At 43.0% G+C, this 17,202-nt stretch overlaps 1 protein-coding gene and 1 long non-coding RNA gene across 16 annotated transcripts in view; one reads left to right on the forward strand and one right to left on the reverse strand.

Moving 5' to 3' along the window:
* Nucleotides 1-9,417, forward strand: part of CPLANE1 (ciliogenesis and planar polarity effector 1) — a 141,081-nt gene extending 131,664 nt beyond the window's left edge. For 10 of the 15 annotated variants that reach the window (XM_045038015.1, XM_045038051.1, XM_045038053.1 and 7 more), the window contains 3 exons: nucleotides 6,479-6,562; nucleotides 7,529-7,683; nucleotides 8,147-9,417. In XM_045038015.1, coding sequence (XP_044893950.1) covers nucleotides 6,479-6,562; nucleotides 7,529-7,683; nucleotides 8,147-8,320 — 413 coding nt within the window. In that variant the 3' untranslated portion in view covers nucleotides 8,321-9,417. Of the gene's footprint in view, nucleotides 1-6,478; nucleotides 6,592-7,528; nucleotides 7,684-8,146 lie in introns of all 15 variants that reach the window. The other 5 variants (XM_045038042.1, XM_045038056.1, XM_045038072.1 and 2 more) reach the window with 2 other exon arrangements.
* On the reverse strand, nucleotides 8,552-14,911 carry LOC123380228. The gene is made up of 2 exons (XR_006585763.1): nucleotides 13,081-14,911; nucleotides 8,552-10,417 (listed from the first exon to the last, which is right to left on the reverse strand). It is a non-coding gene; the product is annotated as an uncharacterized LOC123380228 (long non-coding RNA).
* Between the last annotated feature and the right edge of the window lie 2,291 nt (nucleotides 14,912-17,202).

The raw sequence follows: 17,202 nt of genomic DNA on the forward strand, positions 1-17,202 counted from the left end.
CAACCTTCTGCATGTTGCTGTCCAGTTCTCCCAGCACCATTTGTTAAAGAGACTGTCTTTTTTCCATTAGATGTTCTTTCCTGCTTTGTCAAAGATGAGTTGGCCATACGTTTGTGGGTCTAGTTCTGGGGTTTCTATTCTATTCCATTGGTCTATGTGTCTGTTTTTGTGCCAATACCATGCTGTCTTGATGATGACAGCTTTGGAGTAGAGGCTAAAGTCTGGGATTGTGATGCCTCCTGCTTTGGTCTTCTTCTTCAAAATTACTTTGGCTATTCGGGGCCTTTTGTGGTTCCATATGAATTTTAGGATTGCTTGTTCTAGTTTCGAGAAGAATGATGGTGCAATTTTGATTGGAATTGCATTGAATGTGTAGATAGCTTTGGGTAGTATTGACATTTTGACAATATTTATTCTTCCAATCCATGAGCAGGGAATGTCTTTCCATTTCTTTATATCTTCTTCAATTACCTTCATAAGCTTTCTATAGTTTTCAGCATACAGATCTTTTACATCTTTGGTTAGATTTATTCCTAGGTATTTTATGCTTCTTGGTGCAATTGTGAATGGGATCAGTTTCTTTATTTGTCTTTCTGTTGCTTCATTGTTAGTGTATAAGAATGCAACTGATTTCTGTACATTGATTTTGTATCCTGCAACTTTGCTGAATTCCTGTATCAGTTCTAGCAGACTTTTGGTGGAGTCTGTCGGGTTTTCCATGTATAGTATCATGTCATCTGCAAAAAGTGAAAGTTTGACTTCATCTTTGCCAATTTTGATGCCTTTGATTTCCTTTTGTTGTCTGATTGCTGATGCTAGAACTTCCAACACTATGTTAAACAACAGCGGTGAGAGTGGGCATCCCTGTCTTGTTCCTGATCTCAGGGAAAAAGCTCTCAGTTTTTCCCCATTGAGGATGATGTTGGCTGTGGGCTTTTCATAAATGGCTTTTATGATGTTTAAGTATGTTCCTTCTATCCTGACTTTCTCAAGGGTTTTTATTAAGAAAGGGTGCTAAATTTTGTCAAAGGCCTTTTCTGCATCGATTGACAGGATCATATGGTTCTTATCTTTTCTTTTATTAATGTGATGTATCACGTTGATTGATTTGCGAATGTTGAACCAGCCCTGCATCCCAGGAATGAATCCCAGTTGATCATGGTGAATAATTCTTTTTATATGCTGTTGAATTTGATTTGCTAGTATCTTATTGACAATTTTTGCATCCATATTCATCAGGGATATTGGCCTGTAGTTCTCTTTTTTTACTGGGTCTCTGTCTGGTTTAGGAATCAAAGTAATACTGGCTTCATAGAATGAGTCTGGAAGTTTTCTTTCCCTTTCTATTTCTTGGAATAGCTTGAGAAGGATAGGTATTATCTCTGCTTTAAACGTCTGGTAGAACTCCCCTGGGAAGCCATCTGGTCCTGGACTCTTATTTGTTGGGAGATTTTTGATGACTGATTCAATTTCTTCGCTGTATGGGTCTGTTCAAGCTTTCTATTTCCTCCTGATTGAGTTTTGGAAGCGTGTGGGTGTTTAGGAATTTGTCCATTTCTTCCAGGTTGTCCAGTTTGTTGGCATATAATTTTTCATAGTATTCCCTGATAATTGTTTGTATCTCTGAGGGATTGGTTGTAATAATTTCATTTTCATTCATGATTTTATCTATTTGGGTCCTCTCCCTTTTCTTTTTGAGAAGCCTGGCTAGAGGTTTATCAATTTTGTTTATTTTTTCAAAAAACCAACTCTTGGTTTCATTGATCTGCTCTACAGTTTATTTAGATTCTATATTGTTTATTTCTGCTCTGATCTTTATTATTTCTCTTCTTCTGCTGGGTTTAGGCTGCCTTTGCTGTTCTGCTTCTATTTCCTTTAGGTGCGCTGTTAGATTTTGTATTTGGGATTTTTCTTGTTTCTTGAGATAGGCCTGGATTGCAATGTATTTTCCTCTCAGGACTGCCTTCGCTGCGTCCCAAAGCGTTTGGATTGTTGTATTTTCATTTTCGTTTGTTTCCATATATTTTTAAATTTCTTCTCTAATCGCCTGGTTGACCCATTCATTCTTTAGTAGGGTGTTCTTTAACCTCCATGCTTTTGGAGGTTTTCTAGACTTTTTCCTGTGGTTGATTTCAAGCTTCATAGCATTGTGGTCTGAAAGTATGCATGGTATGATTTCAATTCTTGTAAACTTATGAAGGGCTGTTTTGTGACCCAGTATATCATCTATCTTGGAGAATGTTCCATGTGCACTCGAGAAGAAAGTATATTCTGTTACTTTGGGATGCAGAGTTCTAAATATATCTGTCAAGTCCATCTGATCCAATGTATCATTCAGGGCCCTTGTTTCTTTATTGACCATGTGTCTAGATGATCTATCCATTTCTGTAAGTGGGGTGTTAAAGTCCCCTGCAATTACCACATTCTTATCAATAAGGTTGCTTATGTTTATGAGTAATTGTTTTATATATTTGGGGGCTCCCGTATTCGGCGCATAGACATTTATAATTGTTAGCTCTTCCTGATGGATAGACCCTGTAATTATTATATAATGCCCTTCTTCATCTCTTGTTACAGCCTTTAATTTAAAGTCTAGTTTGTCTGATATAAGTATGGCTACTCCAGCTTTCTTTTGGCTTCCAGTAGCATGATAAATAGTTCTCCATCTCCTCACTCTCAATCTGAAGGTGTCCTCAGATCTAAAATGAGTCTCTTGTAGACAGCAAATAGATGGGTCTTGTTTTTTTATCCATTCTGATACCCATGTCTTTTGGTTGGCGCATTTAATCCATTTACATTCAGTGTTGTTATAGAAAGATACGGGTTTAGAGTCATTGTGATGTCTGTATGTTTTATGCTTGTAGCAGTGTCTCTGGTACTTTGTCTCACAGGATCCCCCTTAGGATCTCTTGTAGGGCTGGTTTAGTGGTGACAAATTCCTTCAGTTTTTGTTTGTTTGGGAAGACCTTTATCTCTCCTTCTATTCTTTATTTTTCTTTAATTTTTTTTTTCAACGTTTATTTATTTTTGGGACAGAGAGAAACAGAGCATGAACGGGGGAGGGGCAGAGAGAGAGGGAGACACAGAATCGGAAACAGGCTCCAGGCTCTGAGCCATCAGCCCAGAGCCCGACGCGGGGCTCGAACTCCCGGACCGCGAGATCGTGACCTGGCTGAAGTCGGACGCTTAACCGACTGCGCCACCCAGGCGCCCCATCTCTCCTTCTATTCTAAATGACAGACTTGCTGGATAAAGGATTCTCGGCTGCATATTTTTTTCTGTTCAACACATTGAAGATCTCCTGCCAATCCTTTCTGGCCTGCGAAGTTTCAAAAGAGAGATCAGTCACGAGTCTTATAGGTCTCCCTTTATATGTGAGGGCACGTTTATCCCTTGCCCTACCTTTTCTCTTTATCCTTGTATTTTGCCAGTTTCACTATGATATGTCGTGCAGAAGATCGATTCAAGTTACGTCTGAAGGGAGTTCTCTGTGCCTCTTGGATTTCAATGCCTTTTTCCTTCCCCAGTTCAGGGAAGTTCTCAGCTATTATTTCTTCAAGTACCCCTTCAGCACCTTTCCCTCTCTCTTCCTCCTCTGGGATACCAGTTATGCGTATATTATTTCTTTTTAGTGTATCACTTAGTTCTCTAATTTTCCCCTCATACTCCTGGATTTTTTTATCTCTCTTTTTCTCAGCTTCCTCTTTTTCCATAATTTTATCTTCTAGTTCACCTATTCTCCTCTGCCTCTTCAATCCGAGCCGTGGTCGTTTCCATTTTATTTTGCATCTCATTTAAAGCGTTTTTCAGCTCCTCCTGACTATTCCTTAGTCTCTTGATCTCTGTAGCAATAGATTCTCTGCTGTCCTCTATACTGTTTTCAAGCCCAGCGATTAATTTTATGACTATTATTCTAAATTCACTTTCTGTTATATTATTTAAATCCTTTTTGATCAGCTCATTAGCTGTTGTTATTTCCTGGAGATTCTTCTGAGAGGAATTCTTCTGTTTGGTCATTTTGGATAGTCCCTGGCGTGGTGAGGACCTGCAGGGCACTTCCCCTGTGCTGTGATGTATAACTGGAGTTGGTGGGCGGGGCTGCAGTCAGACCTGATGTCTGCCCCCGGCCCACCGCTGGGGCCACAGTCAGACTGGTGTGTGCCTTCTCTTCCCCTCTCCTAGGGGCGGGATTCACTGTGGGATGGCGTGGCCCGTCTGGGCTACTTGCACACTGCCAGGCTTGTGGTGCTGGGGATCTGGAGTATTAGCTGGTGTGGGTAGGCAAAGTGCACGGGGGCAGGAGGGGCATGCTTAGCTCGCTTCTCCTTAGGTGATCCACTTCAGGAGGGGCCCCGTGGCAGCGGGAGGGAGTCAGATCCGCTGCCGGAGGGGTGGCTCCGCAGAAGCACAGAGTTGGGTGTTTGCGCAGAGCGAGCAAGTTCCCTGGCAGGAACCGGTTCCCTTTGGGATTTTGGCTGGGGGTGGGTGAGGGAGATGGTGCTGTCGAGTGCCTTTGTTCCCCGCCAAACTGAGCTTTGTGGTCCCGGGGAACAGCAACTCTCCCTCCCTTTGTCCTCCAGCCTTCCCGTTTTCCGAGCAGAGCTGTTAACTTATGACCTCCCAGAGGCTAAGTCCCGCTTGCTGTGGGAACACACTCCGTCCGGCCCCTCTGCTTCCTCCAGCCAGACTCGGGGGCTCCGCTTGGCCGGCGGGCTGCCCCTCTGCCCCGGCTCCCTCCCGCCAGTCTGTGGAGCGCGCACCGCCTCGCTGCCCTTTCTACCCTCTTCCGTGGGCCTCTCGTCTGCGCTTGGCTCCGGAGACTCCGTTCTGCTAGTCTTCTGGCATTTTCTGGGTTATTTAGGCAGGTGTAGGTGGAATCTAAGTGATCAGCAGGACGCGCGGTGAGCCCAGCGTCGTCCTACGCCACCATCTTCTTGAGAATCCTCGCACTGGGTGTTATATACAGGGGATGAATCTACTCCTGAAATCATTATTGCACTAAATGCTAACGGATTTACAATTCTTAAAAATACATAAATAAAAAAAATAAAAGGTCCTTTCACGTTCATTCTCCTGTTAGCTCTCTGTAACAACACTGGTAGACAGGGCAACTATTATCCCCATCTTACAGCTGAAACAGCAGAGGCTTAGAGAAGCCAAGGGGGGGGGGCTGCTTCGGATTCCTCTAGAACAATAAAAATAACAGAGAATTTACATGATGCCAAGCATGGTATTAACACTTCATGTGCATGATCTCCCTTAATTCTCCAGTTCATCCACTGAGGTCTGTTACCCTAGTTACCCTAGTTAAAAGAACTCAATTTGGTAGGGATAATGATGGAAACACTGATTACATGTGTTCCAAAAATGATGAGAAACATGAATTATTCTGTATCTCTCCACTGCCACCTTCTTTCCTTACAGATTCATCTTTCAGTTTACCACCTCTCTCTCCAGCTGTGTCTGCTGTTTAACCTGTCAAGTTTTAATGTTGATGGCTGCATTTCTTAGAAATTCTCTTTGGTTCTTTCTCCATAGTTTTCCCCACTATATGCCTTAAAACCCAATGCTGTAGTTAGGATTAGTTTGAGTCCTAGAAGCATCATTTCCTGTGCTTTTAATTGTATAATCTCAGACCTTTTGTTTTTTTTTTCTCTCCTTTCAGAGTCTCTCATTTTAATATTTTGCAAAATATTTTCTAGTTTAGAGTACCCCAAGGGGTGCCTGGCTGGCTCAGTAGAACATGTGACTCTGGATCCCAGGGTTGTGAGTTTGAGTGCCACGTTGGGTATAGAGTTTACTTTAGAATAAAACAGCGGGGGTTCTCCAGATATTTTCTAAACAAATACCTATCAATGTTAGTTTAACAGATAAAATAGCCCCAAAATACAGCGTTGGCCCCAAAATAGCTGAAGTTACATGTACACTGGTATTCTATTTATACAAGCTCCAGAGATCCAGGGTTTTGTGTTCGTGAAGTGTGTTACGATCTAGCATGAGGCCTTGCCCATAGAAAGGCAAATAGAAGTATTTGTTTCATTACCCAGTGGTAGCCTTATCTGACAGGATGAAATCGAGTACAGCTCCACGTTTGTGGCTTGGGGGTGTGTGTGGAGCGTGGCCCAACAATTGACAAGGGGGCAAGAAGAGGAACAGGGTTTTCTCCTGGCGGAAGCAGAGGCAATGGATTCAGTTTCACCGTTCAGCTCCGGACTCCTCGGGCTAGTCTCCAGAGATACTGTTCGTCAATATGCTTTCTAAAGACACCGAGTGGCAGTGTTCACTGTCCACACATAGAGTGCTTCCTTGAGGTTTCTGCCTAGTTTCTGCTGTGGAGTTTCTCCTTGATGTATCATGGGTCTTTTACCTTTGAAAGCATTCACTGTCCACAATGGGGCAGGAACACCCAAATTTGAAAAGCTTTTTTGCACATGCTCAGTTTCACAGCATTGTTTCCATATTGTATTTTTATTTTAAGACTGGATATCTGGAAAAAATCCTAGAGAAATGCAGTCTGATCTGAAGAGAAGGAAATTACAAAGCCATCCCTGGGTAAAGCAAAGTGAGAGAAAGCCAGTGATAGCTTCTCAGGTGTGTAGATACCCCAGGGGTAAAGGTTTATCCTTTTAAATGCAGGACTGTTCACCTTAATTTCTTAATTTTGGTGGTGATTTTGTCATTCTTTTTATTTATTTTTATTTATTTTTCTTTTAATTTTTTTTTCAACGTTTATTTATTTTTGGGACAGAGAGAAACAGAGCATGAACGGGGGAGGGGCAGAGAGAGAGGGAGACACAGAATCGGAAGCAGGCTCCAGGCTCCGAGCCATCAGCCCAGAACCTGACGCGGGGCTCGAACTCACGGACCGCGAGATCGTGACCTGGCTGAAGTCGGACGCTTAACCAACTGCGCCACCCAGGCGCCCCTTTGTCATTCTTTTTAGATGGCAATAATTATGTTCATTTGACAAGAGTATTGAAGTCTGGTTACCAGGTCAATTGTAGCAGAAGTGGAGGTGGGATTAGTTGGTGGCCACAGCCTTTGCTAATCTCTTTTCACAGCCTACTTGAAGCAACAACTCAGCGCCCATCTCCATTTGTTTCCGTCTGCTTTGGAGACACGGCCTGCCCTTGTGGTTATAATACTGCTTAACCACGTGTTGGTTTCTCTTTTTATTATCCTTCAGTCTTCAGTCTTTCTGTTTTGCTGGCTGTTTTCTTTTTCAACACAGTGTTCATCCAACTTTGCAGCTGGAACTTCTCCACAGTTCCATTCTCTCTGTGGCCTCTCCTCCCTGGACTCTCTTGTCCTACAGGTTACCACTGTTTTTAAAATTAAGAGATGGCCAGAATTCATTTTCTGTCTGTCACAACGACAGGGCAGGAATTGTTAGAACCGTATCCAGACCTTGTGATTCAAATATTAGGTAAAATGTGACTGCCTTAGATGTGATGATAAAAGTCAGAATAAACCAACAAACTTATAAATGAATCGGTCCCATCGTAACTTTGTCCTTTTCCCTTGAAAGGTTCTAGTGCTCCGTGTGGGAGTCTGCAGTGTACGAAAAAACACATCAGTGCTGAGCTTTCACCTCGATCAAAGCAGGTACGTATAGAGTATGAGAGAGAGACCGTGGTGAGCCCCTGGACAACTGTTCACGAGAGTCCTGCTTCCCTTCTACAGGTAAGCATTGTTCCAGATTTCAATTTGTCTGGTGATTTCCCTGTGTTCCCTAGTTCCGTCTGTTCTGTTTTGCGGGATGTAGAGATACTGCAAGATTGAAGGGGTAATTCAGAGCATCTACACCTTTGGCTTAGGGCTCCAGCATTTATCAGAATTTTCCTTGATTTTGCATTTTCCTTTTAACTAAAAGATAACAAAACTGTAAGAACAGATCATTGTACGACAAGTATAAAAACCCACTGTGTCCACTCTTCAGATCTGGTGCCAGCATCTAGCTGTGTCAGGTGACGTTCAGCCCATTGTCGATCCCGTTGGGCTGGGCAACCCCTGTCCTGGGTTTGCTTTGCATTTCCTTCGCCAGTTGGTGCATGAATGACTAGAATCTTTGGAAAGCTTAGTTCACGTTCTGTTTACTTTTTCCTCAAGCTAAGACCACAGCTTACTACCTCTCTTAATTTGATAGGACTTGGCAGCAACCGAAGAAGAGCTAGAGCCTCCTTTCGGGGTGGGTGGCGTCGACAGTGTGTCTGGGAGCACTGGCAGCATCCTCAGCAGACTTGACTGGAACGCCATTGAAGACATGGTGGCCGGCGTGGACGACAAGAACCTGTCTCTCCACTGGGCCTTGGACCTGTAAGACCTGCGTATCATTGTGTTTCCCGGCAGAGACTAGCATCTCATTGGTGTAGTTCTGAAAGATTGGAGTGTTTAAGGGAGAGAAGCAACGAAGGAAGCAGCATGAATATACCACCTGCAGCCATATCATTCCTTGGATTAGCCATTTCGAGAGGGAAAATAAACACTTCTCAATAATTTTGCCTTCATGGGGAAAGGGTTGTTTATACATACATGCTTTTGCATTTGGTATCTCTTTAGGCATACTTTTTACAATGATGAAAAAATGAAAAGGACCTGTCAAGCCAGTTTACATAATATTTAAGTTATTTCAATAAAAATCTTCTGTATCACCTCCTCCTTTACTACCCCCCAAGTTTTGAGAAGCAACCTTATATGGATAAACCCGACGGAAAAAATTCTTTCGTTGTGGAGAAGAAAGTCACAATCTCGCCCTGAGACATAATGAGCTCCATTTTAAAACAGAGCCTTAAACTCACCTGTGCAGGCCTGGCCCAGGAGTGAAAAAGGAACCACTTTCCACCAATACTGGACTTCTAAATAAGCCAAGTTTCACGGAGGCCAGATCTGGCCTCTGCTCTGTAACCTGAAAAGCCTTGAAGAAACAGGGCTGGATGCTTTGAGTGGGAAACAGGATTCCCGACTCTAGAAAGCTCACGTTAACTTTATAAAAACTACGGTGCAGAGACATGGGTAGTTTCTGGCGTTGCACCCAAATAATAATTTGGGAGATAATTTTTGTAAGAAGAAACTAAAAACCGTCACCCATTTGTCAATTTTTGGTGTAGTATCAAAGAATACTACTGTCTGAAAAAGCTCCTTTTCCAACTACAATATACCTCCAATATACCTCCTTTTCCAACTACATTTGTGAGGCCAGATTTTTTTCGTATATACTTTGACCAGAACAACATGCTGGAACAGGTTGAATGCAGAAGCAGGTACGGGAATTCAGCTGTCTTCCATTAAGCCAAACATTAAAGACATTTGTAAAACTATGAAACTGCTACTCTGCTCATCAAGTTTTGATTTGGAAAATATCTTTGTAAATATGTCTTATAAACATTGGGTCATTGTAATTAAAAATGTTTAAACATTTCTCTGTTTTCATTTTTATGATAAATGTTCACAGACACACCCACATAAAAAAAAGCTCTTTAGGACCCTCGATTTTTGTAAGGCGAACACAAAGTTTGAGAACTGCTGTTTTAGAGCTATGTGTGAACTCTTAACAACTTGACATTTCACACCACTTCAGAAATAAAGGGGTTTTACAACAGTATAATCCCTTTTACCTCCCTGCTCCTGTTCTCATTTAAACATTTAGTTGTCTTATCATTTCCAGTGCTTTTTCATTTCTTCCTGTAGATCCACATCTCTGTCTAGTATTATTTCCCTTCAGCCTGAAGATCATTGGATTTCGTATAGTGCAGATCTTGGCAATTAATTCTCTCAGGCTTCATTGACAGAACTATATCTTACCCTCGTTATTGAAGGGTATTTTCTGTAGCCCTTATTCTAGGGTAAGATTTTTACTTCTAGGCTGGATGTCTGGAGTGTTAATGAGGTGTTAGCAGGGTCTCGCTGCTCTGGCTGGGCAGAGCCTCCCTCACCCCCCAGCCATGCTCAGCCTCAGTGACCACCTTCTGGTGTGCCTCAGGGAGTCTTGTACTCAATACAGCAGCTCTGCCCCGTCTGCACACAGACTTTTGGGAATCGTCTCTGTGCAGCCAGCTTCCTTCTCTCTGTTGCCCTGGCCTGCAGAAGCCAGCCACTGTTACCACCCTGACCTCTGCCTCTTCAGCATCGTAGGAGGACCACAAGTGTTCCGCTCGGACCCTAGTTCATTATGTTGAAGTCATGGGGACAATATCCTTAAGCAGACAGCTAGGCGTTCACGAGACTTACCTCAGGAGTCTCCCTTCTCTCCGGGATCACTGTTCTGTGTTGCCTATTTTCCAGTGTCTAAGAGCAGTTGCCTCACGTGTGTTCGACTCACTTTATGGTTCAGACAGGCAGACGAGTCAGGTAGTAGTTACTCTGTCATAGGTGAGGTGGAAGTGTTCTCCTAGTGAACATCCACACGATAAACCTGAAACTGTGGAGTGAACGAGGGCAGAGAGTATCAGCAGAGGACTGATATTCCTGGGCAGTCTCAACCTCTAGCTTGAGTCTCAACCTCTGGCTGCAGTACAAAAAACTGCAGTACAGTGGGGGCGCCTGGGTGGCATATAGCGGGGAAAACTATGGAGAACCAAAGAGAATTTCTAAGAAATGCAGCCATCAACATTAAAACTTGACAGGTTAAACAGCAGACACAGCTGAAGAGAGAGGTGGTAAACTGAAAGATGAATCTGTAAGGAAAGAAGGTGGCAGTGGAGAGACACAGAATAATTCATGTTTCTCATCATTTTTGGAACACATGTAATCAGTGTTTCCATCATTATCCCTACCAAATTGAGTTCTTTTAACTAGGGTAACTAGGGTAACAGACCTCAGTGGATGAACTGGAGGATTAAGGGAGATCATGCACATGAAGTGTTAATACCATGCTTGGCATCATGTAAATTCTCTGTTATTTTTATTCTAGAGGAATCCGAAGCAGCCCCCCCCCCCCCCGGCTTCTCTAAGCCTCTGCTGTTTCAGCTGTAAGATGGGGATAATAGTTGCCCTGTCTACCAGTGTTGTTACAGAGAGCTAACAGGAGAATGAATGTGAAAGTACCTTTTATTTTTTTATGTATTTAAAAAAAAATTTTTTTTTAACGTTTATTTTTGAAACAGAGAGAGAGCATGAATGGGGGAGGGTCAGAGAGAGAGGGAGACACAATCCAAAGCAGGCTCCAGGCTCTGAGCTGTAGGCACAGAGCCCGATGCGGGACTCGATCTCACGGACCGTGAGATCATGACCTGAGTCGAAGTCAGACGCTTAACCGACCAAGCCACCCAGGCGCCCCTTATTTATGTATTTTTAAGAATTTTAAATCCAAGTTAGCATTTAGTGCAATAATGATTTCAGGAGTAGATTCATCCCCTATATATAACACCCAGTGCTCATCCCAACAAGTATCTTCCTTAATGCCCCTCACCCATTTAGCCCATCCCCCCACCCACAACCCTCAGTTTGTTCTCTGTTTACCAGTCTCTTATGTTTTGCCCCCTCCTTGTTTTTATATTATTTTTGCTTCCCTTATGTTCATCTGTTTTGTATCTTTGTATCTTCACTCACAAGAGTGAAGTCGTCTTTCTCTGACTAATCTCGCTTAGCATAGTGAAAATACCTTTTAAACGGTGAGGAGTAACATGGAGTGAATGGTGGGTTAGACCTTCATTCTTTTTTTTTTTTTAATTTTTTTTTTCAACTTTTATTTTATTTTTGGGACAGAGAGAGAGAGAGCATGAACGGGGGAGGGGCAGAGAGAGAGGGAGACACAGAATCCGAAGCAGGCTCCAGGCTCTGAGCCATCAGCCCAGAGCCTGACGCGGGGCTCGAACTCACAGACCGCGAGATGGTGACCTGGCTGAAGTCGGACGCTTAACCGACTGTGCCAACCAGGCGTCCCTAGACCTTCATTCTTAAGATCATTACCACCCCCTGTCTGGCTGATCAGAGCACAGCTAATTTGGAATCCCCAAACTTATGAGTCTGTGTGCTGCATGACCATGTGATAATAGCACCTTCCCGAGTACTTGTTTTTATGTTTGGTACTGTGCTAAGCCCACAATGTATATGTTCTCAATATTGTAACACATAGTTTGCTGGTGAGAAAACCGAGGCTTACACAGATGGGTTAGGAATTTTCCTAGGGCTAAAGAGTAAGTGGTGAACTAGGATTCCAAACAAAGCTAACCCCACAGCCTATTCTCTGAACTGCTGCACACACAGCCATACTCTTCACTCTGAAATCGGTATCTGAAATTTTTTTTAAAGTCTGTCTATTTTGAGAGAGCGAGCGAGCGAGCAAGCAAGCGAGCACAGGGGAGGGGCAGAGAGAGAGGGGGAGACAGAATCCCAAGCAGGCTCCACAGTGCAGAGCCTAAGGCAGGGCTCAAACCCACGAACCACAAGATCATGACCTGAGCCAAAACCAAGAGTCAGACAATTAACCAACTGAGCCACCCAGGTGCCCTGTATTTGAAATTTCTAAGAGTGTCTTATGACTTAAGAAAATTTTTAAGTTTGAGAGTGCGAACTTGAGCGGGGGAGGGGTAGAGAGAGGGAGAGACGATGCGAAGCCTGACATGGGGCTCGAACTCACGACCTATGAGATCATGACCTGAACCCAAATCACGAGTAGGACGCTTAACTGACTGAGCCACCCAGGCACCCCGTGTCTTATGATTTTTAAAAATTTAAGTTTGAGAACCTTATTCGTGGGGCACCTGGGTGGTTCAATCCATTAAGCATCCGACTTTGTCTCAGGTCATGATCAGGTCACGGTTCACGAGTTCAAGCCCCGCATCGGGCTCTTTGCTGACAGCTCAGAGCCTGGAGCCCGCTTCAGATTCTGTTTCCCCCTCTCTCTCTGCCCCTCCCCTGATCGTACTCTGTCTCTCCCTCTCTCTCAAAACTAAATAAGATCTTTTTAAAAAATTTTTTAAAAAGAACTTTATTCTTGAAGTGCCTGGGTGGCTCGGTCGGCTAAGCATCTGACTCTTGATCTCAGCTCCAGGTCTTGACCTCAGAGTCGGGTCCCACGTTGGGCTCCCCGCTAGGTGCGAAGCCTACTTAAAACAAAAAAAGAACTTTACTTCCCATTACCTCTGTGGAAGGTAACTGGAGACAGCACAGGCTTTCTTACTGCCACTTTGGCTCCATCGCCTTTATTCTGTGTGGTAAAAGTAGCAGTTCCTAGAAAAACAGGCAAACTTCTTTAACCTTCTGTATACATATCGTATTAGAAATTCTTTGAGGACAGAAACCTGTGACTAAGAGGACCCGATACACAGTAGTCGATTTGAACCAAGAAAGCAAAACAGAAGCGCAGAGGAAGGAAAGGAAAACTCTGCTTTGAAACTTGGGACCCTCACAGCACAACCATGGTCCTTTTTCAAAACGGCAAATGTGCCTGGACACCCTCTCTGACAACTGGAAGAGCCAGGCACATAAGCCTCTTAGCAGCAAACACCTTGACGGATGCCAAGTTACACTGTATGGAAAGAACGATCAAGAATGATAAGAAAGTTCTAGGGTTAAGAACACCATTTACTATTTATAGTATGCAAAGTGCTTTCCATATCTTTTCAAAATACTTACTTATCTATCTACTTTAGAGAGTAAGAGAGCACGAGCAGGTAGGAGCAGAGAGAGTGGGAGACACAGAATCCGAAGCAGGCTCCAGGCTCTGAGCTGTCAGCACAGAGCCCGACACGGGAACCCAAACCCACACACTGTGAGATCATGACCTGGGCCAAAATTGGACACTCGACTGACTGGGCCACCCAGGTGTCCCAAAATGCTTTCCTTATTATCTCAACACTTCTATAAGATAGGTTGTAAATAACATATTTGAGGGCACAAAGTGAGCCGCAGAGCTGGGTTATGAATACAGGCCCGCATGATTCCACAGGCTAGAACTCTGCCTTTGATGCTTCTTAGTTACTTATCACACAGCCTTTATATTGCTTTTGATGAAACTAAACATAAAACAAGCCAAAAAAAAAAAAAAAAAAAAAAAGGCAGGGCGATCACTAAGGGTAACAGTTTGCAATCAGAGCTGAAGATATTAGCCAGAAATTACACACTGCTTTACAAGACAGGTAACAACACAAAGACTCACCAGTATCTTCAGAACAACTCTTCTTTCACAAAATAAGCTATAATGAATTTTAAAATCCTGATGAGCTCTCCCTCCCTATCTGTGCAATGACTGCACTTGCCCCACGTGGGCCCAGGTGACATGGGTCACTGACTAGGATAGGACCTGGGATCAGTTATGCATGGGTTTCTCCCACTGCCCCACAATATTGGGGTGTCTAAGCCTCTGAATGCGGCCAAGGGAAATGGCTGGGTTCTGGGTGTGGAAGAGGCCGCATGTAGGCACGACCTGGAGAGAGAAGCCAGCTTGTTCACCAGCCCCTCAAGTTGCTTTGGTCTCTCACATTCTGGGGAAGCTAAGTGACAGGTGAGCTGGGGTAACAGCTGGTCATATACTGGTCTTCTCTGGTATAAATACAGCAATACCCACCCACTGGTATTCCCGGACAGGAGTTTATAAAAAGCTATTTTAGGCAGAAAAGCTAAATAGCCATTGTTTTCATTTATCCAAGTATTCAATTATTTCATTTGTTCAGTGTGAGAGTACGAGATAAAGAAGAGAGTGTTGCTACCCTCAAAAAATATAGTCAAGCATAGCACATGAGTTTACAAGCAACTACAACATGAGACGTGTTGCATGCACATGTGATTGAGGGGTCAGAGCACAAAAATAACCCAGTTACAATGGTAGCTAAAAGAGTTATCTCTAGGGGAGCGTGGGTGGCTCAGTTAAGCGTCCAACTCTCGATCTTGGCTCAGGTCATGATTTCACGGGGGATCGAGCCCCACGCCAGGCTCTGTGCCGACAGCGTGGAATTCTCCCTCCCTCTCCGCCCCTCCCCCACTCATGCTTTCTGTCTAAATAAACATTAAAAAGAACGCTGCAATATGATTATTTTGCCTAGTGTATCTTAACACAGAGGAATCATGCAAATGAATGTTTCAGACCCACTTCATGCCCTCCACACATAGATTAAAAGCATCAGTTTCTATATATAGATTTTAGACACTTACCATGCTTGGGAAATACCTCCAGTCATCAGAAGTGTTCTCCAATTTCTCAAAACTGAATCTTTGCTCACAGTTTTATTAGAAAAGGTTATACAGGGGCGCCTGGGTAGCTCAGTCGGTTAAGCGTCTGACTTTGGCTCAGGTCATGATCTCATGGTCCGTGAGTTCGAGCCCCGCGTCGGGATCTGCGCTAGTAGCTCAGCCTGGAGCCTGCTTCAGATTCTGTCTCCCTCTCTCTTTGCCCCTCCCCTGCTCACACTCTGTCTCTCTCTCTCTGTCTCAAAAATAAGTAAACATTAAAAAAATTTTTTTTTAAAAGGTTATACAGCATTTAGCATGGTGTATCACTAAACCAAAGTATTCTGGCTAAGTTTAGAATCCACCAGCAAAGAAAGCTCAAACAAGCTGCCAAGAATTTATATATATGTACCTGGATTTAAAACACTGACTTCAGACTTCCTTACTTTCTCACTTCAGCACTGTTTCCAGCCAGACTCTATACTCAATAAATGTTGGATGGACTAATCATAAGCCATTATAGCTTATACAATTTTCCATTTCTCAATAATTCAAATTATTACATACAATGCTTTGTGTCTTGCTTAGCTTTTGTCTAGAAATCAAATCTTGGATCTTGCTGAGGAAATACGAGAAAAAGGAAAATGCACTTGATAACTGCTCAGAAGTCACACTGGGTAGCTCTCCAGAATTCCCACTTTCCTTTAAGCATTTTTTATACCCTGAACATTCTTGTGTGTTCAGCATCTGGACTATGGCCCTATGTAATGAAGGAGACCCTGGTGGAAACTAATGCTTTCACTTCCATAAAAATACTAAATCTAGGTAATAAGGGAGAAGAAAAAAAATCCTTGTTAGGTAAGGTTGGTTTGTAAGTTGGGAATGAATGGCCCAGCCTGTTCCTATCTATATATGTGGGATTGGGGCAGAGATCTGTGACACAAGTTGCCTAGCTGAAGGGAAAATTTCTATATAGGATTTTAAAAAACAATGATACTAATTTAAAAAGAAGTACTTAAAATGTATTCACACCCAGTAAATGTAAAAACAAGCTAATGAAAATAATGGCAGCATTAAGAATTTTAAAATGGTTTCTTGATAGTGTATTGCTAAATTATTTTTATTCCTTCCTCTCAAGATCCAAGTGAAAGGATAATAAAGGAATTTTAAAATGTATAAATCAATATGAAGAAAATGGGAGAAGAGATATTGCTGGGTGAGAGAAACAGCAATCAGTGTAAGAGGATGGAGGAAGCCATGGCATAATTTGTGCAAAAGAGGACACTGATAAACAGTGGACTTAAGACTCAGAACTGACAGGCACAAAAACGAGAGAGAGAATCATGGTCGTTAAGTCTTATGTTAAAGCTCCTCATCTCTGCAAAGAACTCCCAGTTGTTAGGTCCCAGGCCGGAGTCCGGCTTTGCATCTGATCATCTTAGAGCAGAGCTCAGCAAATCTGGCCTACTCTCTGGTTCCAGAAATAAAGTTTTACCGAAAGGTACAATCTGCCCACCCATTTACACACTATCTATGCTGCTTCTGTTAGTGGCAGAGCTGAATACTTGCTACATAGACTTGTATAACTTGCAAGGACTAAAATACTTATTTTCTGGCCTTTGATAGAAAAAGTTCCACCAGATGAACTGAGTCAGCCAGGCACCCTTAAAAAAATGTTTTCTTTTTTTTTTTTTTAATAAATTGGAATGCTCAATGACAGAGGAAACCCTATTCCCACATTTACATGATGTTATTTCTATTAAAGAGGATTTTTATTTCTGATTGGTGAAAGGCAAGAATTCTACATCAATTGATTCCCATGTTGTTGTTTTTAATGTTTATTTATCTTGAGGGAGGGGGGAAGGGGCAGAGAGAGAGGGAGAGAGAATCCTGAGCAGGCTCCTCCACAGTTGGTGCAGAGCCCCATGTGGGGCTTGATCCCAAGAACTGTGAGATCATGACCTGAGCTGAAATCAATAGTCAGAAGCTTCTATTGAGCCTCCCAGGCACCCCTGTTCTTGGTGCTTTTGAGCGAGGGGCAGCAATGACTCCTTCAGCAGGCTGAGCAGATTAAATATTTACTTTGCAGAATAGCCA

The sequence above is a fragment of the Felis catus genome, chromosome A1, assembly GCF_018350175.1.
Source record: "Felis catus isolate Fca126 chromosome A1, F.catus_Fca126_mat1.0, whole genome shotgun sequence".
In the NCBI taxonomy this organism is placed as follows: Eukaryota; Metazoa; Chordata; class Mammalia; order Carnivora; family Felidae; genus Felis; species Felis catus.